Source organism: Crinia signifera, chromosome 4 (assembly GCF_055691185.1).
Source record: "Crinia signifera chromosome 4, ASM5569118v1, whole genome shotgun sequence".
Lineage (NCBI taxonomy): Eukaryota > Metazoa > Chordata > Amphibia > Anura > Myobatrachidae > Crinia > Crinia signifera.
The window spans coordinates 35,497,248-35,522,339 of NC_139220.1; the positions used below are offsets into that span (position 1 = coordinate 35,497,248).

General features: G+C 46.5%; 1 protein-coding gene and 1 pseudogene across 2 annotated transcripts in view; both read right to left on the minus strand.

The window, feature by feature from the left end:
- Positions 1-314: 314 nt before the first annotated feature.
- On the minus strand, positions 315-8,552 carry LOC146073949 (zona pellucida sperm-binding protein 4-like). The gene is made up of 12 exons (XM_083181562.1): positions 8,370-8,552; positions 7,536-7,657; positions 5,331-5,424; positions 4,157-4,312; positions 3,432-3,622; positions 2,555-2,652; positions 2,352-2,479; positions 1,669-1,858; positions 1,430-1,580; positions 1,096-1,174; positions 916-1,020; positions 315-483 (listed from the first exon to the last, which is right to left on the minus strand). Exons 1-12 carry the CDS (start codon positions 8,542-8,544, stop codon positions 338-340), a joined length of 1,635 nt encoding a protein of 544 aa, XP_083037688.1. The 5' UTR covers positions 8,545-8,552; the 3' UTR covers positions 315-337.
- Positions 8,553-19,625: 11,073 nt separating this feature from the next.
- Positions 19,626-25,092, minus strand: part of LOC146073950 (zona pellucida sperm-binding protein 4-like) — a 31,154-nt pseudogene continuing 25,687 nt past the window's right edge. The window contains exons 6-12 of the transcript XR_014473349.1: positions 21,878-21,975; positions 21,675-21,802; positions 20,997-21,186; positions 20,758-20,908; positions 20,397-20,475; positions 20,216-20,320; positions 19,626-19,794 (exon numbers count right to left, since the gene is read on the minus strand). The product of XR_014473349.1 is annotated as a zona pellucida sperm-binding protein 4-like (transcript). The remainder of the gene's footprint in view (positions 19,795-20,215; positions 20,321-20,396; positions 20,476-20,757; positions 20,909-20,996; positions 21,187-21,674; positions 21,803-21,877; positions 21,976-25,092) is intronic.

Here is a 25,092-nt window from a genome sequence, read left to right on the forward strand (position 1 = left end):
AACAGGATAGTTGCCTTTATCCTCAACTGTAGCAGTGGGGTTTGTGGTATCTGCACCATGTGGCGGGTTGTTCTATAGATGTAGCCACGCTCATCTATACCTCCCTATGGCGAATAGATCGGTACATGAGGCGCATTGTTGGATAACCCTTATTATCTAATCAGTATGACTGGAGAGCATCTGAGCACCCATATGCTTCTGTTTAGAAGCATTACAAGGGGGTGCGACATGTAGATTAGCCTAGGGAACCTTTAATCAGGCCCTGTCTGTACACCAATTGAAAACCCATCTCCAACAAATAACACATGAGCAAGTCAGTTTGGGAGTAACACTTTATTCAGATTTTGACAGTAAGCATGGTGTGGCTCTGTCTCCTGCAATGCCGCCAGACACCTAGTACTGTGACCGTCACCACCAAGAAGACTCCTCCAGCAGCAGCTCCCCTTAGCCACATCACAGGAGAGGAGACCGGACCAGAGATACCTGAGAATAGGAAAATAAAGTCAAGACGCAAAACTCAAGACGCAAAACTAAGTAGTGTCTAGGCCACCATGAAGGATTTCCCCTACAAACTAACAAGACAGAACACTGGAAGAGCAAGAGATGGCAAACCTAGCAATTAGGGCAGCTCACAGTAAATATGGGGCAGGGGACTATTACATGGTCAATACGCAAGTTCCATAACCGCTTACTTTAGGCAATTATCCATTCTTTGCTATACATCCACAAGCCACAGTAGAGGCTCAGGTTCTAGCAGCATCCGGCTTTAGCTCATCAAGAGCCAACATGGTAGCAGTCAGAGCCATGTCTCTAAGACAACACAAGTTCTGGCAAACCAGCCACACAAAAGCATCTGCAACTAGGATCTGGGTACACTGCAGCAAGCAATGGCACTGCTTTATTAGAATATATCACCTTCACTAGACATCACATGTTTCTTATTTGATGGAAAGTCTTCAATTAAGTCAACCGGGCCTTGGCTTACTGTGGTCTCCAGCACTGGTTCATTGGCTGCTCGTTCTGCAAATATAGAATGAAGGTTAGTCACATGCCTACTCTAGAAAAGAGGCAGCCTGAACACAACACAGGACTTACTTTTCCTGTTGCCACAGGAAGTTGTGCAGGAAGCAGTAGCAGATGGTACACACACAGAAGCACTGCAGTGGAAGTAGACCTGTGGAATAGAGGTAATTAAAGACCAGCAGCAGTTTGAGATAGAGGATTTATATAGCAAACATCTCTTTAGTGTCCCATTATCAGTTGAAAGCCACCATTTATGGAAACAAAACCGTTGGATTTTTTAAATGTTTAAACCCATCATAGCTCAGCAGCCACTGAACACCAAGGACTTCAGTCAACCACTGCACAATATACAAATACTCTAATCAAGGCATTAACTGTGCCATGATCTATGTAGGAGAGGCTTTACCATTCCTTTAAGTGCAAGCTGGGAACTCTGGTCCACAAAGGTGAAGGTGCTGACGATGAAGCGTTGGTAGTGGGATGGGAATGGAACCCTCTGTGTGGGCGCTCCAAGTGGGACCAGCTGAGTCAGGTAGTTGTCTCCAGTAAAAGGGCACCTGGAACGAGAATAATCAGGCATGGGCATAGAATTCTGCCTCTTGGTTCTATAACTCTGTATTCAACAAAGTGGAATGCCAGCCTTACCCGTCCACAAGAATGGACCATTGAACTTGTTGGGTGGGGTCTGTAGAGGGTGTGGCCCAGCAGTCATTTAAGACCAGGAACAAATTAGGGTCTGTTTTTTGTAGTATTTGGACCTCCAAGTAGACTGGATCTCTGAGCACTTTGACCACAGGGTAGTCTTTAGTCAAGTAGTATGAGGAATACTGTATGTCTGCCAGGAGGAGAAACTTTGTTAACATTGAGTCTTAATGGCCATACATCCACAGATAGAATCTGAATGGCAACCAGCCCAATCTGACAATCTACCAGGTTTTTGTTCCAGTTTGGCAGTTTTCCAGCATTTCAAAGCAAATGGTCAACTGTCATTTGCTCTCATCCATTACCAGGATTTTGTTCCAACCAGCCCAATCGATCTGTAGATGTATGGGCCCCATTAGCCAGTCAACTCACACCTCCTGAAATTAGATAGAGGCAGTGTGTGCCTGCTCTGCAAAGTTACGCTAGTAGCATAGTTCTGCAGGACTTGGTCAGTGCACTAGTCCATACTGCTAACCTCTGCATTACCAACACACACTCCATTTTAGTTTACAATATCTTAACCTGGTTTACAAGATGAGTTTTCTAAACTGTCTGCCCCAACCGATTCTATCATACAAGTTTAAGTGCATTCATCCAGCTGCACAGAATTTAACACTGGTCATTACCTTGTGCTATATTCATCTGCAGGAGCAGAGGGCCTGAGGTGGACACTGGAAGTGGTGGCGGCAGGGTGAGGACCTCTACTTGCAGCGGGACAACACCAGTGTTAGAGTAGATGCAGCGGACAGTCAGCCTAGTGCAGTAAATACAGGGTTAGCTTTGGTCTCTATACAGAGGAGTCCCAGGTCTGCACCACTTTATGGCTTACCTAAATGTGCTGTCTCTTGAGACGGATGATCCTTGCCACGTCCTTGTGTCTCTCGTGGCATAAATTGTGTTCTCATACACCACAGTGTTAGCCAATGCCTGCCAAAGGGAGACCAGTTATAGACAAATGCTAAATAGTTATTTAGCATGAGTTATACAGTTAAGGGACTATACTGAGGGCCTTTGGGCAAGTTGTGGACGTTCCTAAGCAAACAATGACACTCTCTGGCAAGATATATACAGTATATGGATGGTAGCCTATATTAGAATTATGCAGCAATTACAGATAATTTGCCAGTAAGGGCCTAAAAATTGGAGAGAGGGCAATAGCCAGTTCCTAATAACCTTTTCACACCAGAAAAGGCCGGAACATACCCGGGAATGTGGTCCCAAGATCATACCAGGCATTCACGGGTTGGCTCTTTTCACACCAGCCTAGATTCTTGGTCGACCCAGGTCTAGTGCGAATGGGTCACGGGCCAAAAATCCTGGGACTTTCTAGGCATTTTAACCCGGCTAGCTAGGAATGCCAGCATGATCCCAGGACTGAATTCCCCAGGCATGTCCCTGCATTTTCTGGTGTGAAAGGGATAGAACTTGTCTTTTAGACAGCCTGTAACATGCCAGTTTACTGGTTCTTTGCCTCTCTACGGCTTAGATTCTAGAGAGACATTATGGACCCTCTTCTTCCTGTAGCACCAACCACCCATGAATATTTAATTACTTCAGTTGCCCCATATGGTGGGTTACCTGGAACAGATACTCACCACAAGATTAAGTGCTCTTACTGGGTACAGACTCAGGCAAAAGGGTCAAGAAACAGTCTATACAGGCTACGCACCAGTTTAGCTTCTCACATCCACCAACAGCAGACTTACCTGTCTGGCTCCTCCACAGGAGAGAGGGAACTGGAACAGGATGAAAGCTGAAGTCGCTGAAACACTCATCACGGGACATGAGGCTAAGTCCACGTTGAGGACACTGACAGAACCCAAGATCAGGGATGGTGTAGTCACATCCTCAGAGATAGCAATCAGAACCTGGCCATCATCTGTACACTGTGCAGTCACTGGAGGGGGGAATGGACAGACAGAACAGCAGTTTGTCAATTTAAGTTCCTCATCTCATATGGAAGAGCCTTGTCCCTCTTAGGTTCTGGACTGTTTAGTAGCAAGGCCAGATATTCCAGGTGACCATAATTCTACCTTCAACAGATGCCCATCTGCAATGCTGCGTTAGGACTGTTTCCACCATAGCGGCACAACTGGCATGTTCACTTTAGAATAAGCAAAGTCCCGCCTGAATCCGATACAGCAGCCAAGTAGGAACAAGAGGGCAGATTCCTGGGATACTCCAGGCAGAGCTGGTACAATGCCTGCTATATGGTGGCAGGTCATTTAAGTGCAGCACTAAGCTGGAGGAGGTATAAAGCCTTCAAAATGAGACGCAGCCCAATGTAACCAATCAGCTTTCACCCAGTACAAGACAGATGTTAGATGCAGATTTTGTTGCTATGGGCAACATCTTTGAGGCCCTCCCCTTTGTGCTTATAGAACTCTGATTCAGGTTAGGTATCTGACCCCCCCCCCCAGAACAAGCTTACCTTTGTTTCCATAGTAACAGGGAATGGAAGGGTTACTGGAAGAGAAGCAGCAGCCTAGGCTGGCACAAACTGCACTGGTCACAGAGGCATTGGCACAGGGCAAGCGGTCAGTACTCTGGACAGCAGCGCAGGCACTGGGGCTTGGAGAATCCATAGCTGTGGGGGAGAGACAGTCCTTAGTGTAGTCCCAGATACATAGTTATCTAGTAACAGGGTTTAAAGAAGTCCGCCACCCCCTATCATTATTTAAGACAATATAGTAGCTGACAGTTTCAGCGTCCTGCAGGCTGTCAGTTACATCTTCATTATGATAGTGATAAGCCCACCGAGCATCAGGGGGGTGCCGGACGGCTCCCCGACAGTCGGGATTCCGACAGTCAGTACTCCGATGTCGGAATCCCGACTGCTCCCTCATGGGGGTCCACGACCCCCATAGAGGGAGAATATGTGGCGAGCGCAGCGAGCCCGCAAGGGGCTTCATTGCGCTCTCCATGCTGTGCAGTCGGGATTCCGCTGTCTGACTGATGACTGTCGGAGTATTATACCACACCCCATCAGGGGGCTAGTGATTGTTTTATACTTTTACGTGTGTGTGTGTGTGTGTGTGTGTGTGTATACATAGCACCAGTCACTGCCTCTCAGACTATGCCTTTGATCACTCAGTTCCACGCAGAGGCAGAACTCTGGGAGGCAATGGAGATATCTGCCGCCGGGCTCCTGCTCCCAAGGGGGCATCTCTTCTCCACTGAGTTTGAATCAGTTAATTGAAAGCCGTTGATATCGCTTCTGTGGCTGTCTCTTCCTCCTAGCAGAACCATAGATGTCACACACTCTTTATTCTAAACATAATATCCATAACATACTGTACATGCATACATATATTTATATAAGATGGTGTGTGTTGGGGGGGGGGGCACCAATATTTATCTTGCCTCCGGGCAACTGGGACGAACTTACGCCACTGGTTCCACGTGTATCCTAGGAGTAGATTTGACGAGTGACATTTTGTTCCACTGGTAACGAGTGACCACATTGTGCTCCAGCCAATCAGCTCCTGTCATTTTTACATACACATAACAGCTAAGCACCGATTGGCTGGAGCAGGATTTACTCATAGTGAGTGATCACAACCCCTGATCAAGTCTGCCCTTGTTACATCTGGACAGAGCGTTACCTGGTAGGATCGGGCACCGGAGGTCTCGCTTGTGGTAATCCACTGCACCGTTTGAAATGTGTTTTGCGATCAGAGTCATCACATGGTCTCCATTCTGTGATATAGGATTGATATTACACAGGTTACATGGCATATTTGGGTTTATAGTGTCGTGGAACAGCATTTGTGTCTATAGAAACATAGAATTTGACGGCAGATAAGAACCATTTGGCCCATCTAGTCTGCCCCTTTTTTTACCCTTCAGGTAATCTCAACCCTTATTTCTTTGTAAGGATATTCATATGCCTATCCCAAGCATGTTTAAATTGTTCTACTGTCTTAGCCGCTACCACCTCTGATGGGAGGCTATTCCACTTATCCACTACCCTTTCTGTGAAGTAATTCTTTCTAACATTTCCCCTGAACCTACCTCCCTCCAGTTTAAGTGCATGTCCTTGTGTTCTATTACTTCTTTTCCTTTGAAGAAAATTTCCCTCCTGTACTATGTACTGTCTAGCATGACAGAGGGAGACTATTCTTAGGCAATAGAAAGGGGAATAATGAGATTTCTACAAATAAGGCGCATACCAAGTTGGCAAAGTCTGAACAGTACAGTATTCAGGGGTAGATGTATGAAGGGGATACTGTCAATATGGCGGCGGTTGGAATCCCGACCACAACACCCATAGAGGGAGAATCAAATAGTGTGCTGAGCGTAGCGAGGCACCGGGCCCACTGCATAGCGAGCCTGTAAGGTGTGGGGGGGCGATCCACCCCCCTTGTCAGCATTGCGGCGGTCAGGATTCCTGAGTCGGCATTTCGACCGACGGCATATCATACCTGACCCATATGAAGTGATAAGGTGCCTGGTACTTTATAACCAGCTCCTGGCTGTCCCTTTTTAAATCCAGCCTGTAGCTTAACAGTCAGGAGCTAATTGGCCAGTGATACAGTACCAGGCACTTTATCACTTCTCCACTGCCGCCTGCCCTACCCCAGTTGCCGTCGCCTCTAATCTGGACACACAGATCTACTTCTCTGCGGTAACCAGTCCCAGCGCTCCTCCTGGCTCAGCTCCTGCTATAATGAAAAATATCCCTCACAAATGCCAGTCCCTTATAGCAGACTTTTGGATGCTAGGGGAGGCAGCGGCCTCCTCTAGCAACCAAAAAACGGTCTGCTGTAAGGTGGGGGACATTTTTCATACTAGTAGCAGGAGCACCGGGACCGGTCACTGCAGAGAAGTAGATCTGTGTGTCCTGTTACAGAGGTGGTGGCGGGGAGGGGGGGGGGGGGTATTTGTAGTTACTTACACCACTGCCTCTGTCTTACTAAACTAAGATACTTGGCAGGGGAATAACTAGGTATTCATATGCCCCATAGCAAAGGTTTGTAAGGGCCCCCTACTTAGCAACGGATGGTGTAGAAAGGTATATAAAACAGCCAGTAAAGATGGGCCCCATAGTAGCTACACCCATTGCACCAATGGTAGCTGTGCCCTTGATACTTGGGGGGGTAGGGATGGCTATTGACAGAGATAGCCCATTACCAACAACCTTTTTGACATGATGTTGCCAATCTGCTTCTCCACTATTAATAGTAACTGAGGCTCTGTGCATCTCCTCCCAATAGCAATGAAACCTATAGCTCTTTAACAATGGTGTCACCCCTGCTTAAAAGTGTGTTTTTTAAAGATATTTTTATTGCTCAATTTTATCTTCAATAAAACATACAGAAATAGTAGAAAATGTTATGCAAAAAAGACAATGTCTTGCCATTTTTTAACAATTCTGTAAAAATGCAGTGGTGGTTCAGTTGAATCAAGACAACACCTCCGCTAACTGAAAAATAAATGCGTTTGCTAGTACAATCAAACCGTTTACTAATGGTACAGAGTTGAGGTAGAAAACCCACTTGGTTTGATACATACAAAACCACATAACATAAATATTAATATGACGTAACACTCTTATCTAACAATATTAACCAAAGACAGAAAAGAAAGAAGGGGGGTTAAAACAAGGTGGCAGGGAGGGGGAGACAGGAAGAGACATTGACAGCTAGCCATTTCCAGACTAAGGGGTATACGGATCGATCCGCCATTGTTAGTTTTTAAACCATTAAGTTTATCCATCATACCATTGATTGGTAGGTACTTTGTACATTTGCCCCTCCCAGTCCGATTTGCCTGTGGCAGCATTTTATATTCATTTTAGTTTGCCTTACCTCCTCTCTTACATAGCACCCGTTATAGGCAGCACCAATGAGCAGTGCGCCATCTGGTTTCTGTCCTACCCAGAGCCTGCAAGCAGAGTCATTCTGGAGACTGTGAGGCTTTCCTGCATTATCTGGAACACAATAAATAACAATTCTCCTTTAAATGAGCCATGTTCCAAAGTCCTGTTTCACATGCAGGGAAAAATACATGCTGCTTTTGCATGCAGCAAACATAATGGGCATCTTTGTTTTTACACCGACATCCAGGATTAAGCTGGGACGCACACCACACACACACTTATTTCTGCCTCAGCATTGGGGAGATATACCTGTACTGGAGAGAGCTAAAGTACCATCCAGTCCACTCCTAACTAGTATTCCCAAAAAGCATGCAAAATGACAGTTATGAGCAGATTGGGTGGTATTCACTCCAAGGCTTCTGCCCACTACACAGGTCCTGTGGCTGGCATTAAAGCCATTTGAAATTCAGGCATAGGGCAAGATGTACTAAGCATTGAAAAGTGATCAACCAATCAGCTCCTACTGGTCATTTTTCAAATTAAGCCTGTAACATGTCAGTTAGGGGCCAATTGACTGGTGGTTTAGGACTCACCATTTTATAACTCTTTATGCTTAGTACACCTGTCCCTAATCAGCCACAAAACCTGTGAGGGGTGCCCCAGTTTAAAGGGATATGAAGGTAAGCTTAACAATACATCGCAGAGCTAGGGGCCATTGCCTCAGAAGCATTGATCACTTCCACAGGTCATCAGGAACACACACAAGTAGACATATGGCCTTTAAAAGCCATTTGTAACTACAATACAGGTCAGAGTTACTCACCCAATACCGTGAAGGCAGAAGCAAAATCCAGGCGCACAGAAGGCAGGGAGAGCCGCATCTTACTGGAGCCACAACGCAGATCAGACACATCTTCTAAAAAACCCTCAGTACTAACCACCATGCTACAGCCCCACAGCAATACTGCACAGCACACCCAGCCCCTGGCAATCCCCATCCTGCCTGTAGCTCCTAATACTGCAGGTGAGCACAGGCCGGTAATTTATACCATGAGGAGGAGGCGGGGCCTGCAGTGTGATCAGTCAGGTGCTGATGTCATCCCAGGTGTGTGTCATAAGGGCACTTAGGGGGTAATAAGCACATTGCATGCCTCCCAACATGACCCTCTCCAGGACGGACACATTGCTCTATTCCTGTACTTCCCTTTTAATTTAGAATGACCATCATCTGTGGCGAAGCGCCTTTCTTTTAACCTGTTTAAAACATGTGATGACAATTATAAATTAAGAGGGAAGTCAATAAACAGAGCATTGTGTCCCTCCTGGAATGGGTCATGTTGGGAGGTTCGTTACTGCATACCTCCCAACATGACCGTCTCCAGGAGGGACAAAATACTCTATTCCTGGACTTCCCTCCTAATGGCTTCCATCACCTGTGTTGAGACACCTTTCTCATTACTTAACCTGTTTAAAACAGGTGATGGCAATCATCAGGGGCGTAGCGCCAATTTTTGCACCCCCCGCTGGATAATTTCGGCACCCCCCCTCCCTAAATTTAGCACTGCTTTCCCGTTCTTACCCTGCCTTCCCCAGCCGTGTCTGTATTCCGCCGGGAGTCGGGACCGCATATCTACGAATCTGCGTCCCGGCGCCTGGCTCCTTGAGTCAAATGTCCATTACAAAATGTCTGCCTCCTTACAGCAGACCGTTTGTAAGGATGCTAGAAAAGGCCGTCGCTGCCTCCTCTAGCATCTTAAAAAACGGTCTGCTGTAAGGAGGCGGCCATTTTGTGATGGACATTTGACTCATAAGGAGCCAGGTGCCGGGATGCAGATTAGTAGATATGCGGTCCCAACTCCCGGCGGAATACAGACGCGGCGGGGGAGGCAGGGGCCGGGGCACAGTAAGGAAAGGGTTGGAGGGCAGTGGCCGGTGCCAGCATCCGGCGCCCACGCAACCCCCGCTCCCCCAAGCAGCAGCGGGGGCTGCCTTACGCTGTCTACACCACTGGCAATCATACAACAAGAGGGAAGTCCAGAAACAGAGCATTGTGTCCCTCCTGAAGAGGGTCATGTTGGGAGGTATGTTACTGGTACATTTCAGGCTGACAATACCAACACAGACATCTAAAATCAGATCCCAACAAGTGCCCCCCAACAAGCGATGCCTCCCAAACAAGTGCCTCCCCTAGGCTGTGTCTAATACATAATTCACCATTGGCCTTATTCAGAGTGAGAGGTGTGGACTGAAAGGTCTACTGCAGGCATGTCCAAACTGTGGCCCTCTAGCTGTTGTGAAACTACACATCCCAGCATGCCTTGCCATAGTTTTAACATTCCCTAATAGCAAAATGTTGATATAAATCCTCAATTAGTGTAGCACTTTGCTGGCCTTACTTCGGGCCAGGTGCCTCTCTCCTTTGGTGGTAGGCTCAGCACATTTTTGCGGTTCCCACTTCACGTGGATGGTAACTTATGAAAAAAGTAAAAAAAAATTGTGATAACCTCATGTCGACATTCTGATCGACCTAATACTTGTGTTCACCTTTGTCAAAGTTGACCTATTGCATGTCAACCTTTTTCAATGTCGACCTAGTGAATGCCCACCTTTTGGGTCGACCTACATAGATATTGTAGCAGGCATGGCCAACCTGTGGCCCTCCAATTGTTGTGAAACCACAATTCCCAGCATGCCCTGCCACAGTTTTACTGATAGGGAATGTTAAAACTGTGTCAAGGCATGCTGGGACTTGTAGTTTCACTACAGCTAGCTAGCCATAGGTCGGCCAGGCCTGCTGTAGACCTTTCCACTGCTTCCCAACACAATTTGTGTCATTTTTGCCACACGTTCATTTGTGGACATGCATGCACGTCTTGAATGTTTTTATCCGTTGTGCTACAGATGTGCGAGTCTCAGTGGCGTATCTATAATTGGTGCAGGGTGTGCCGAGTACATATACCCTGGTTCCAGGGACGCCCACACCGGACACCCTGCTCCCTCTTCTTCAGTACTCATACCTCCCAACTTTGTAGCTGCAGAAATAGGGACACTCGCGCGGCTTCTCCGCGCGAGCGCCGGAAAAGGGGGCGCGGTTTATGTAAATAAGGAGTGCGGTTTATGTAAATGAGGGGCACGGCTTATGCAAATGAGCCGCATCTCCGTTTTCGGCCGGGAATAGACGCTGTGCGCATGCGCACAGCGTCTATTCTGTTAAATTGGGGGGGGGCTCCCAACTGCCCCCCCCCCCCGCAGCGGGACACCTCCGGGCCGCGGGTGGGACAGCGGGACAGGACCCGGTAATCGGGACTGTCCCGCTGAAATCGTGAGTGTTGGGAGGTATGAGTACTTACCTCTGCAGAGTCCTAAATCTATAGCTCCATCTCTGCACAAACCACTGGCAAAATGCCACAGCAGCCATTTTCCTGGTGTTTTGTGCATGCACAGTAGACTCTGACGCAGCACAAGAGTCTACCAGTGCTCACTAACCAGACTGTAAATGGACCTCTTTCTCTCTTACAGTATATGCCACTGTGGACTGTGTATGACTAGAATGCCAGAGCTTTGGCTGGAATGGGCGTGATGTTGCAGGGTATGTGTGCAGTAGCAGCCATATGGTCTAAAATGGCCGTGGCAGGTACAGTACCATTTTTTTTATGGCCTGTACCTTCTTTTGGTTCTAAAACTGCCCATTGTAAGTATAGGAAAGGGGGCAGAGCCCTTTTACCCGTGGCCATGCCCACTTTCCTAATATGAACCGTAATTTGCACTTCAGATGTTGGAGGCCAGGGCCGGCGCTACCCACTCAGCAGTTCCTGCAAAGCAGGGAGGCGCCATGCTGAAAAGGCGTTCTCTCCCTGCTCTGCTAAAGCTGCCTCAGCCCTCACTGTCACTGCCTGGACGCCGCCTGCAGCGCCTGTCTAATAGTGGGTGGCAGCATGAAAAGATGCTCCCTCACCCCCAGTGCACAAAACACACACACACACTGTCCTCCAAAGTTCTCCTCTTGCCCCCTCTTCCTCAACGGAAGGTCATCGGACTCTTGTGCTGTGGCAGGCAGCGCTGTAATAATAAAGAGCGGCGGTTACTTGCAGTGCTTGATTCCCCCCTGCCCAGTCTCTGTACAGCCTGTGCAGCCAGTGCCGTGCCTTGCGCTCATCATAACTTTATATTTTTTATATATATTTTGATCATGGCTACTGGCTGTTGCAGCCTGTCAAACATTGTGACAGGCAGAAAGTAGCCTGAAGAGCAGCTCCCCTCACTCACTGACACTGTGAATGCCTGGATGTCATGTCCAGGTCCACCCCCTACCCATTGCTCCCTGTGCCTGTCAATCAAATGATGAACAGGCTGCCTCCTCTTCCTTCCCTCTTGCAGTGTGCAGTGCAGCCCAGTCCTCAACACTCCGCCCCCTCTATCTCCTCCCCTCCTCTTCCATCTCCTTCTTCTCTTCTCTCCCCTCCTTTCCCCCTCAGTCACAAGAGGGGAAATGGCATCCTCAGTGCCCTGCCTACGCAGATAGCAGAGGAGGGACTGTACAAGATTTAAACAGCAAAGAACAGTGAGTATTTTATTATATATGTTTATAACATATTTTTTTAATAATTGTATATTTTTTTATTGTATATCTTTTTAAATAATGCCAACAACATTTCGCAGACACAGCACTGAGATGGGAGCGGTTTGCTACACAGTGAAACACTTGCACAGTATCGGCAGCATCCTGGCTGCGCAGCCTACAGTAGCTGTGAAGCCAGATGCAGGCCAGCCATGTGTTGGGTTGTGTGTGATGTCACCTAGCCGTCGAAGCCCTCCACCTGACATGCCTGCATTGTCTCGATCACTCGCATGAAATGCTGAAGCAATGCCCTCACAACAGGCCATTAGCGGCGGGGAGGGTGGGTGGGTGTTGATGGATGCTTGCCTGAAATGCTGAAGTGATGGCCCTGCAACAGGCCATAGGCAGCGGGGATGGTGGACAGTGCATACGCTCCCACAAACGAGCTGCAGCTTGCTGCAATGGCAATGTGAAAGGGCGCAAAGGTTATGGTTTGAAGGAGGGCGCCAGACACCCTAGCACCGACCTTTTGGAGGCATACTATACCTCTGCTGAAATGACGACTGTGTCTCATTGGTTGCATCTGAAGACACACCTATTTATGCAAAATCACTAAAACTGCTGTAACAGTTTATTTCAATTTTAATTTCACTGCACTTGGGAATTTACTAAGATGGGAGTTCTACTGTATTTTATATGGGATGTTGCTTTGGGAAACCAATCAAAATCTACTTATTAAAGATTTAGCACCTTCTAGAAGATGATAGATAGTATCTGATTGGTTGCTTATAGCAACATCTCATGTGAAATAGAACTCCCATCTTAGTTAATTTCCCCCTAAGAGTGTGCCATACTTATACCCCTTTCACACCAGCCTAAATTCCTGGGTTGGTCCCCGTGACTAGCGCTGGTGTGAAAGGTTCCTGGGCCAAATTCCCGGGAAAATTTGCCAGGATTTCAAACCTGCTAGCTAGCAGGGTTGCTCCCGGGACCAGCCAGGGTTACTGGCTGGTGTGAAAGGTACTTACCTGGGCAGCGTCTGGCCAGTGTTTTAAAATTCAGCAGCGCTTTCCGCCCCTGCTGCCCGGCAAATAGCGCTACAAGCTCCCGCTATCCGGACCCACTACTGCACATAGGCGGGGGGGGGGGGGGGGGGGATGGGATGGTTTCTCTCCCCCCTCACACCAGAAAATGCAGGTGTGATATGCATGTAGGAATGGATTGCCCTATCCACTTAGACTTTGGGCATTTGTCCATGTTAAATAAAGTTGTGGCAGAGAAAGAGGTGACTGACTTGTGCAGGGGAAGCGTGCAAAGTGGGACTTGAGCGGAAGAAGAAAGCCCCACTTGAAGAAGAAGCAGGGAGCAGTGTGTCTCCCAGTTTATGAAGAGTGGGAGAAGGGACGATCGGGCGCAGACGGGGATGCCGGGAGTGATGCCAGCGGTCACTGCACTTCACTCGGAGCACACGGCGCCACAAAAATAGAGGAGAGGAGACCAGCGGCAGCAAGGACTGGAGGGTGCGTTGTGCAGAGTGACGGCGAGGTGTCTGGGTACAGAGCCGTGGTGGTGATGAGAGGAGAGCCACAACTGGGGGCTGCTGGCGGTGATTGACAGGAGGGGAGAGTCCCGGGACCTGCTACAGCAGCAGCCTAGCGGTACATCACCCATGAGAGACCGGGCAGAGATTTGCTGAGGGAAAGGCAGCAGCGTGCAGCCGGGGACCAGAGTGAGCAGAGCCCACTGCTGGGGAGGCTATGAGAAGACCGCTGGTGAGTGCAGATGCCTAAAAAAAAAAAACACGCTGGTGACACCAAAAGGGTGCCCACTGTACCCTCACATGGTAGACTGTGCAACCAGAACCCTGCCAAACACTAAGAGAGAGAGAGAAAGCCTGAGCCCAATTAACCCCTGTGCTACCCTCTACCCCTTTATAGCTGGGAGTACTGAAGAACATCTGTTTAATTTATTGACGAGCAGCACTCCGCTTGTTAGTTTGGCCCCTGACTTTGGGCTCCTTACACAGCCAAGGAACTTTCAAGGAAACACCTGAACTGAGTTTAGCAATGTAATAGACCCTGTGGATTACAAATACCCCTTAGGCCTCATTTGGAGGCAAGGAACTTCTGTTAAAGACTCTGTTTGGGATATACCAAAGGAAGGACACGTTGAGTCAATGACTGATGGTGATATCACTCAGGTGATAGAGGAGAAAGTGATGTATACCGATTAGTTGTTTAAAGTTTTCAGTTAGAGTAAGAAGAAGTAGCGACTCCCTGGAGTCATAGTTAGTCAGACAGGCGGGTGAATTATTTAACTGTCATTGTGCATTACTTATTGTTCTTGAAGGCGCAGGTTGCCCAATACTGCGCAAATAAAGTGTTAACCTCTTTTGAACCACTCTGAATCTCCTGCCTCCAATCCTCTACGACTTAGAAGCAGCAGCACCATCCAAGCGGCAACTCCGGTAAGACAGCACACCGACATACACCTGTGGTTATCACAATGGGCGTCACGAACAGGATAAATACATTAAAAGCGGAGAAAACCCAACCCAGCGTCATTCAAGATGTCTCAAGAAGAAGCTCAAGGAAACCCGCAAGCCATGTGGGGCTTGGACCAAGAAGATGCACCAGGAGGAGGTAGCTCCACTGCATGGATACCGGCGATGATTAACATGCCATATGACTTTTGAGCATCGTGGTTCCCCACCTATGCTGGAGAGAACAGATCATCAGAATCCAGCGGATTCCGTGACTTCAGGGATCAGATGGAGATCCTGTTTAATGTACACAGACTGAACGAAATGCAGAAGGTTGAAATTCTAATGAAATTCTTGGATTACGGAAAGTGAACCCTGGTACAGTAATGAAGAGAGGAATACCCCATGGAACCCCCGTCCCCTTCCATTGGACTGGTGTGACGAACAGGAAAGGCCGAAATGCAGACAATGTCAGGAAAGCGGACACACTGAGAGGAACTGTAGACAACCCAAACATTTGAATGAAGACCTCTCGAGGTCCGGGACCAACCGCCAGGAGACTCTTCAGTAGAAGGTCCCACATCGCAAGAGTGGATACCAAAATTTGTCGGGTGTTGCCCTATCATCGAAATCAAAGTGAATGGAGTCAGTCTACCAGCATTGTTGGATACCGGGTCACAAGTGACTACAATTCGATGGGACGAGTTTATTAAGCATTGGATGGAGGAAAGTATCATAGCCCCACCACCAGCCGGGTTAAATTTGTTAGCCAGTAATGGACAAAGTATTGAGTGTTGCGGGTACTGGGAGGCCGAGATCGAGATAGGACAAGCTCAACTCCTCAATCAAGGATGTTTAATTACGGCCGTTAAAGACCAATGTTTACCGCCCATAATTATTGGAATGAATGTCTTAAGAAATTGCCCTAAAGAACTAATCTCAACACTGACACAAGAACTGTTCATCCGACCTCAGACTGAGACGAATCATGCAATACACCATCTATGACTGGAGAAGCCAGGTGGGGAAGAGAGTGCTGGCTACACAGGTACAAGGAACCATCAAGTGGTTTAATGTTTGGAAGAGGTATGGCTTCATCAACAGGAATGACAGAAAAGATTATGTCTTTGTCCATCAGACGGCCATAAAGAGAAACAACCCCTGGAAGTTGCTGTGCAGTGTTGGAGATGTCAAGATGGTGGAATTTGATGTGGTAGAAGGAGAGAAGGGCCCTGGTGGTGTAAAAGGAAGCTGGTTTGCTCCCAACAGATGTCAGTTCCGCAGACGGTCCTACCAGCCAAAAGTAGAGTATGCTGCAGAATCTGGTGGAGAAGGCATAAGGACAGACCAAGCGAGTGAAGGGGAGAGAGTGGAGTAAGCGTTCCCTTAGCAGAGACCCGTCCAGTGCAGAAGTCCACCACCATTCTTCCACCAATTACATTTTGGTAGGGGAAACAGAGTAGCGAATCAGGAGCTTAACACCCTCCCCAAGGGGACAGAAGTTATACATACCGACGGGGTGAACGAACACAAGCATCGGCTTGAACTGGCCAAGAAAGTAGTGTAAGAAAGGATGGAGATAGCCCACCACCGACAAGGGACACGTTATGGCCAGGATGAAAAGGCTGCATCGTTCCAAGTGGGAGACCGAGTTTGGAGGATGTATAACCAATGGAGTAACGAGTTAGATCCCTTCTGGGAATCCATACCTTATGTGATTGTCCACCTTTCGTCTACAGAAGCTATGGTGTATGGGACAAAGGGAGATGGAAGTGACAAACCTGTTTTTAAAATAGTACCCAGAAACCAACTCGAGCTAGGCCGTAGCAGAACAAGTCCGGAAGACGGAGTGCTAGACTGCACAGAAGAATTAGCGTTAACACAAGCACTCGACCATCCTCTGCAAGACCCAACAGATCCCTACTCTTTATGGGAGAACCACTCCTGTGTACCTCAAGAGGCGAAATAACCCCAACCGCACCACACGGTGTTGCCGCAGATGAAAGAAAGGAAGCTGAGGGATGTGGCCCATTCCTCCATGAAGATGGTGTAGAACAGACATCCGGCTGTCAAACCCCTCCGATTCAGAGAATAATTGTATTTAAATTTGCTTATGTACATTTTTTATTGATATAAGAGAAGATGTGTAAAGTTGCATGAGGACATGCAAAATTTTAGAAGGGAAGAATGTGATATGCATGTAGGAATGGACTGCCCTATCCACTTAGACTTTGGGCATTTGTCCATGTTAAATAAAGTTGTGGCAGAGAAAGAGGTGACTGACTTGTGCAGGGGGAAGCGCGCAAAGTGGGATTTGAGGAGCAGAAGAAGAGAGCCCCACTTGAAGGAGGGAGCGGTGTGTCTCCCGGTTTATGAAGAGTGGGAGCAGGGATGATCGGGCACATACGGGGATGCCAGGCGTGAGTGACACCAGCGGTCACTGCGCTTCACTCAGAGCATACGGCACCACAAGAATAGAGGAAGGGTGACCAGCGGCAGCAAGGACTGGAGGGTGCCTGGACACAGCGGTGGTGGAGATGAGAGCCGCAACTGGGGGCTGCTGGCGGGGATTGACAGGAGGGGGGAGCCCCGGGACCTGATACAGCAACAGCCTAGTGGTACATCACGCAGGAGAAACCAGGCGGAGATCAGCTGAGGGAAAGGCAGTAGCGTGCAGCCGGGGACCAGATTGAGCAGAGCCCACTGCCGGGGAGGCTATGAGAAGACCGCTGGTGAGTGCAGATGCCTAAACCACCCCCCCACGCTGGTGACACCAAAAGGGTGCCCACTGTACCCTCACATGGTAGACTGTGCAACCAGAACCCTGCCAAAGCCTGAACCCAATTAACCCCTGTGCTACCCTCCATAGCTTGGAGTACTAAAGAACCTGTTTAATTTATTGACGAGCATCACTCTGCTTGTTAGTTTGGCCACTGACTTTGGGCTCCTTACACAGCCAAGGAACTTTCAAGGAAACACCTGAACTGAGCTTAACAGACCCTGTGGATTACAAATAAGAAAATATGTTATATTTTGATTTGTGCAAGTGTGATGCTGAAGTTTTTATGCCATGTGAAGCCTAGGCAGTTTCATAGGATATAGAGAAAGCGATGTATACGTAGTTGTTTTGTTTAAAGTTTTCAGTTAGAGTAAGTAGCGACTCCCTGGAATTATAATTAATCAGACAGGCGGGTGAATTATTTAACTGTCATTGTGCATTACTTATTGTTCTTGAAGGCGCAGGTTGCCCAATACTGCGCAAATAAAGTGTTAACCTCTTTTGAACCACTCTGAATCTCCTGCCTCCAATCCTCTAAGACATAAAAAGCAGCAGCACTATCCAAGCGGTAAGACAGCACACCAACATACACCTGTGGTTATCACACAGGGACTGGCCCGTTTGAAAGGGGCCAACCCAGGAATGTCAGTGTGATCCCTGAACTGTATTCGCAGGTAAGTCCCTGCATTTCCTGGTGTGAAAGGGGTATTAGCTGGGGAAGGGGACACCTGCCTATGTGGTGAAGGAAGATGCTCCACTTATCCACTATGGTATGTAGTTTTACACCTAAAAATGGTCGACATTGACAGGTCAAAACAAGCAAAACGTCATCATGAACATGGTCAACGCTGGAAAAGCTTGACAGGAATTTTTCAGAAAAAAATAAAAACTCAACCCTTTCCTGTGTCAACCATGCTTATGTTGACCTTCTGTCATTGTCAATCTAATGCATGTTTACCTTTCATAGGTGTCAACCCCTAGTGGTTGATCTAGTGACTGTCAACCATCTATACCAGGCATTACCAAACTTTGGCCCTCCAGCTGCTGAAAAACTACACATCCCAGCATGCCTTGCCATAGTTTTAGCATTCCCTAATAGCAAAATTGTGGCAAGGAATGATGGGAACTGTAGTTTAACAGCTGGAGAGCCATAGTTATGCCATGCCTGATCTACACCAGAACCTCTGCTATCTGGTGATTGCCTGTAATGCGTTTCCATTGTGTACTGCAAATTTTTAGTTCCAAAAAAAAAAAAAAAACCCCTCTGGTCATACTCCAGTCACATCAGACCCAGGTACATGAAGGGCAGGGGGGCTGTAGTTACAGACTTGCCGATGTGCCTATTAATCCGAGCCAAGCAGAAGACAAGTCCTTGTAAGAAGTGGTATAATAGTATCACATTACACATGGGTGGGGACAGCCTTAAGATGTCCATACACTACTGCAATATATCGCAGTAGCCTATGGCCAAGTCGGATGTCAGACAGGCAACAAATGCTACCTCCAACTCAGGTACGATGTGCATGGTGAAACCAGCCCAATGCGGACTAGTGTATGGGCACCTTAACAGGTATTACTGTCTGGTAAAACTGGTGCTGACAACTGTTCATCCTGCCTGGTATATGGTTTCTATTTACCTATAACACACATCCCAGGTATTGTCAGTAGTTGGTCTACCATGGATAATGCAGTCATGGAAGCCATTGACTGCTATTAGCGCAGCAGCAAGTGGGATTCAGCAGGCTAAACAATTGAGCAGAAGGGTGTCACAGCCAAGCCCCATTTACATGGGGTACGATAGGTATGGAAACGGAAAAAAAAAACCTGTCACTGCTAGCAACGTTCAGAAAACCCATCGACCATCAGTGATCATTGGCCATCACCCATAGACAGTAACTTGTTCAGGATGTTCTCCCACCCCTACAGCAGTAAGACTAGCATCAGCAAACAGGATAGTTGCTTTTATCCTCAACTGGAGCAGCGGGGTTTGTGGTATCTGCACCATGTGGCGGGTTGTTCTATAGATGTAGCCACGCTCATCTATCCCTCCCTATGGCAAATAGATCAGTACATGAGGCGCATTGTTGGATAACCTTTATTATCTAATCAGTATGACTGGAGAGCATCTGAGCACCCATATGCTTCTGTTTAGAAGCATTACAAGGGGGTGCTACATGTAGATTAGCCTAGGGAACCTTTAATCAGGCCCTGTCTGTACACCAATTGAAAACCCATCTCCAACAAATAACACATGAGCAAGTCAGTTTGGGAGTAACACTTTATTCAGATTTTGACAGTAAGCATGGTGTGGCTCTGTCTCCTGCAATGCCGCCAGACACCTAGTACTGTGACAGTCACCACCAAGAAGACTCCTCCCGCAGCAGCTCCCCTTAGCCACATCACAGGAGAGGAGACCGGACCAGAGATACCTGAGAATAGGAAAATAAAGTCAAGACGCAAAACTAAGTAGTGTCTAGGCCACCAGGAAGGATTTCCCCTACAAGTTAACAAGACAGAACACTGGAAGAGCAAGAGATGGCAGACCTAGCAATTAGGGCAGCTCACAGTAAATATGGGGGAAGGGGGACTATTACAATGGTCAATACGCAAGTGGGCAAGTTCCATAACCATTTACTTTAGGCAATTAATAAATTCTTTGCTATACATCCACAAGCCACAGCAGAGGCTCAGGCTCTAGCAGCATCCGGCTTTAGCTCATCAAGAGCCAATATGGTAACAGTCAGAGCCATGTCTCCAAGACAACACAAGTTCTGCCACACAATAGCATCTGCAACTAGGATCTGGGTACACTGCAGCAAGCAATGGCACTGCTTTATTAGAACATATCACCTTCATTAGACATCACATGTTTCTTATTTGATGGAAATTCCTCAATGAAGTCAACTGGGCCTTGGCTTACTGTGGTCTCCAGCACTGGCTCATTGGCTGCTCGTTCTGCAAATATAGGCTGAAGGTTAGTCATGTGCCTTCTCTAGAAAAGAGGCAGCCTGAACACACACACAGGACTTACTTTTCCTGTTGCCACAGGAAGTTGTGCAGGAAGCAGTAGCAGATGGTACACACACAGAAGCGCTGCAGTGGAAGTAGACCTGTGAAATAGAGGTAAAGACCAGCAGCAGTTTGAGATACAGTATTTTTATACCAAACATCTCTTTACTGTCACATTATCAGTTGAAAGCCACATTTGCAAGGAAACTACACCATTTATGGATAAAATACCATGGATTTTTTTTTTTTTTTTTTTTAATGTTTAAACCCATCATAGCTCAGCAGCCACTGAACACCAAGGACTTCAGTCAACCACTGCACAATATATAAATACTCTAATCAAGGCATTAACTGTGCCATGACCTATGTAGGAGAGGCTTTACCATTCCTTTAAGTGCAAGCTGGGAACTCTGGTCCACAAAGGTGAAGGTGCTGACGATGAAGCGTTGGTAGTGGGATGGGAATGGAACCCTCTGTGTGGGCGCTCCAAGTGGGACCAGCTGAGTCAGGTAGTTGTCTCCAGTAAAAGGGCACCTGGAACGAGAATGATCAGGCATGGGCATAGAATTCTGCCTCTTGGTTCTATAACTCTGTATTCAACAAAGTGGAATGCCAGCCTTACCCGTCCACAAGAATGGACCATTGAACTTGTTGGGTGGGGTCTGTAGAGGGTGTGGCCCAGCAGTCATTTAAGACCAGGAACAAATTAGGGTCTGTTTTTTGTAGTATTTGGACCTCCAAGTACACTGGATCTCTGAGCACTTTGACCACAGGGTAGTCTTTAGTCAAGTAGTATGAGGAATACTGTATGTCTGCCAGGAGGAGAAACTTTGTTAACATTGAGTCTTAATGGCCATACATCCACAGATAGAATCTGAATGGCAACCATCCCAATCTACCAGGTTTTTGTTCCAGTTTGGCAGTTTTCCAGCATTTCAAAGCAAATGGTCAACTGTCATTTGCTCTCATCCATTACCAGGATTTTGTTCCAACCAGCCCAATCGATCTGTAGATGTATGGGCCCCATAAGCCAGTCAACTCACACCTCCTGAAATTAGATAGAGGCAGTGTGTGCCTGCTCTGCAAAGTTACGCTAGTAGCATAGTTCTGCAGGACTTGGTCAGTGCACTAGTAGTCCATACTGCTAACCTCTGCATTAGCAACACACACTCCATTTTAGTTTACAATCTCTTAATCTGGTTTACAAGATGAGTTTTCTAAACTGTCTGCCCCAACCGATTCTATCATACAAGTTTAAGCGCATTCATCCAGCTGCACAGAATTTAACACTGGTCATTACCTTGTGCTATATTCATCTGCAGGAGCAGAGGGCCTGAGGTGGACACTGGAAGTGGTGGCGGCAGGGTGAGGACCTCTACTTGCAGCGGGACAACACCAGTGTTAGAATAGATGCAGCGAACAGTCAGCCTAGTGCAGTAAATACAGGGTTAGCTTTGGTCTCTATACAGAGGAGTCCCAGGCCTGCACCACTTTATGGCTTACCTAAATGTGCTGTCTCTTGAGACGGATGATCCTTGCCATGTCCTTTTGTCTCTCGTGGCATAGATTGTGTTCTCATACACCACAGTGTTAGCCAATGCCTGCCAAAGGGAGACCAGTTCTAGACAAATGCTAAATAACTGTATAACTCATGCTAAATAGCTAAGTGACTATTCTGAGAGGGCCTTTGGGCCAGTTGTGGATGTTCCTAGGCAAACAATGACACTCTGGCAAGATATATACAGTATATGGATGGTAGCCTGGATTAGAATTATGCAGCAATTACAGATAATTTGCCAGTAAGGGCAATAGCCAGTTCCTAATAACCTTTTCACACCAGAAAATGCAGGAACATACCCGGGAATGTGGTCCCAAGATCATGGCAGGCATTCACGGGTTGGCTCCTTTCACACCAGTGTTACCATATAGATATTGTTTTAAACCATCATTAATGTAATGTGATTTTAACCATAGTATATTATATGTATGTGTATATAAAAATAGGAATAGCTTAATAATTAGGATATCAGAGTTTAATGTTTAGACATCGTAGTATAGCTTTTGGGTTACTAAATAATATAAATGACCACTTTGTAGCATATCAAATGCAACTGAATTCATTTAGGAGACAAAATGTCTAAGGCATACTGGTTAGCAGATGGAGATGTGTTAATTCACCCCCAGTCAAACTTGTATATAATTAGCACAGACTATATATGTTTAGCAAATACAAACTAGCTATTGTCTTGTTATACTGCGGGACAGGATACAACCGTTTAAACTGGGGTACTTCAAAGGAAGACTAGATTTTATGACACCTTGAGTCTTGGGAACCAATATTATCCCATGGGAACAGGCAATTTCAATCACTGAATTGGTGATATAAGGAAAGAGACAGATAGAGTAGACACACACACTGACACACATACAGGCACACATGGACAGTCAGTAAGAAACCCATTCAGTGAGTCAGGAGGAGAGATGTGAGACACGAGGAGGAGAGAGAACGGAACCGAAGCAATGGGCTGGAGTGAGAGACTAACAGTAAATAGTGAAGTATAGTTTAGTGTTGCATTCTGCCTGATGTCTACTCAAACACAGTGCAAATTATCTCCTTTGACCATTTGGCCATTAGTGTTCAGGTGTAGCCTGACCTGAACAGACTCACTATATTCTTAGAATTAGTGACCTGCAGCTTTTCTGAAAAGTAAAAAAATAAAAACAGACATTGAACAACATCATCAAACAGGTAATTTCAACTTTAGATTTTGATTTTGTACTGTATGAACATGGCTAGGAATAACAGAGGCACAGGCAAAATTTTTAAAACTATGTGTGCAAACGCTAGAAGCCTAGGAGACAAAATTCCTGATCTAATCGCAATAATGACAAGGGATGACCTAGACATTGTGGCTATCACAGAGACATGGTGGAATGAGAACCATGGCTGGGACGTAGCTATACCAGGATACAATTTATTTAGGAAGGACAGAATGGGAAGAATCGGAGGAGGGGTAGCAATGTATGTAAAGAAAAGCATAAATGCTACTTTAATACAAAACATTGAAGAAAAAACTGAGGCCCTTTGGGTGACCATAGAAATGGGGGAGAAGGACATTATTCGTACTGGGGTCATCTATAGGCCACCAGGCCAGGGGCAGGATTTGGACAGGAGCCTATTGCTTGATGTCACTAAAATGGCTTTAAAGGGGGAAGTCATAATCATGGGAGACTTTAATCTACCTGATGTGAATTGGGAGGAGTCTTTTGCAAGATCATCTACAAGTGGCAAATTTCTAAATTCCCTACAGGGAGCCTCTCTCAAGCAATTGGTGAGGGAGCCTACTCGCAAAGACTCAATATTAGATTTAATACTCACAAATGGTGACAGGATATCAGACATATATGTGGGTGAGAACCTGGGATCCAGTGATCATCAAGCAGTATGGTTTAGTATCAAGGCAGGGTCCAACTCCAGTCACACAAAAACTAAGGTGTTGGATTTTAGGAAGGCTGACTTTGCAAAAATGGGGAGATGTTTAAGCGACTCATTAGCGGATTGGACGAACTTGAAAGGAGTGCAGGAGAGGTGGAGAAAATTAAAAAGTGCAATACTAAAGGCAACGGACCTTTGTATCAAAAGGGTTAAGAAAAGTACCAGGAAAAGGAAGCCAGTGTGGTTTACAAAAGAGGTATCAACTAGTGTAAAAGCAAAAAAGATGGCCTTTAGGACATACAAGCAGACTCAAAATAATAATGACAAAGAAGTGTATCTTGCCAGACGCAAAGAGGCTAAGAAAGTGATCAGGCGTGCCAAGGCACAAGCTGAGGAGAAAATGGCTCAGTCGGTAGATAAAGGAAACAAAACTTTTTTTTAAGTATATAAATGAAAGGAGAAAATCAAATGGAGGAATAATAAGACTGCGGACAGACACTGAGAATTTGGTGGAGGGAGGCAAGGCAATTGCAGATCATCTAAATAATTACTTTTGCTCTGTATTCACTATAGAAGGAGAAGGGAAGGGACCACAGTTAAGTTGCAAGGACATTCATAAAAATAAGGTAGATGGAGGTACATTTACTAGGGAGAAAGTCCTAACAGAACTTTCAAGACTGAAAGTGGATAAATCAATGGGGCCAGACGGAGTGCATCCAAGGATACTAAAAGAACTAAAAGATGTGTTGGTAGCGCCATTAACAGATTTATTCAATCAGTCACTAGATACAGGTGCAGTTCCAGAGGACTGGAGAAAAGCAAATGTAGTTCCACTGCACAAAAGCGGAAGCAAAGAAGAAGCAAATAACTACAGACCAGTGAGCCTTACATCAGTAGTAGGGAAAATAATGGAAACACTATTAAAAGAAAGAATAGTGGAATATCTTAAATTAAACAACTTACAGGATCCAAAACAGCATGGTTTTACTGCAGGGAGATCATGCCAAACAAGTCTCATTGACTGTTTTGACTCCGTGACCAAAATACTAGATGAAGGGGGGGCTGTAGATGTGGCATATCTAGACTTTAGTAAGGCATTTGACACTGTCCCACATCGCAGGCTGCTAAATAAACTTGAAAGTGTGGGATTGGATTATAAAACAATTAAATGGATAAGAACCTGGTTGCAGGATAGGAAACAGACAGTTGTCGTAAATGGAGTGCATTCTATGGAGGGACATGTTACCAGTGGAGTACCCCAGGGATCTGTACTTGGACCAGT

Coding starts and splice junctions, on each gene's coding strand:
- LOC146073949 (XM_083181562.1), bottom strand. CDS start 8,544: ATGGGGATTGCCAGGGGCTGGGTGTGCTGTGCAGTATTGCTGTGGGGC. Junction 4,313..5,330: donor CCGGTGCCCGATCCTACCAG/GTAACGCTCTGT, acceptor TCTCCCCCACAG/CTATGGATTCTCCAAGCCCC. Junction 1,859..2,351: donor GCAGATGAATATAGCACAAG/GTAATGACCAGT, acceptor TCCTCCTGGCAG/ACATACAGTATTCCTCATAC.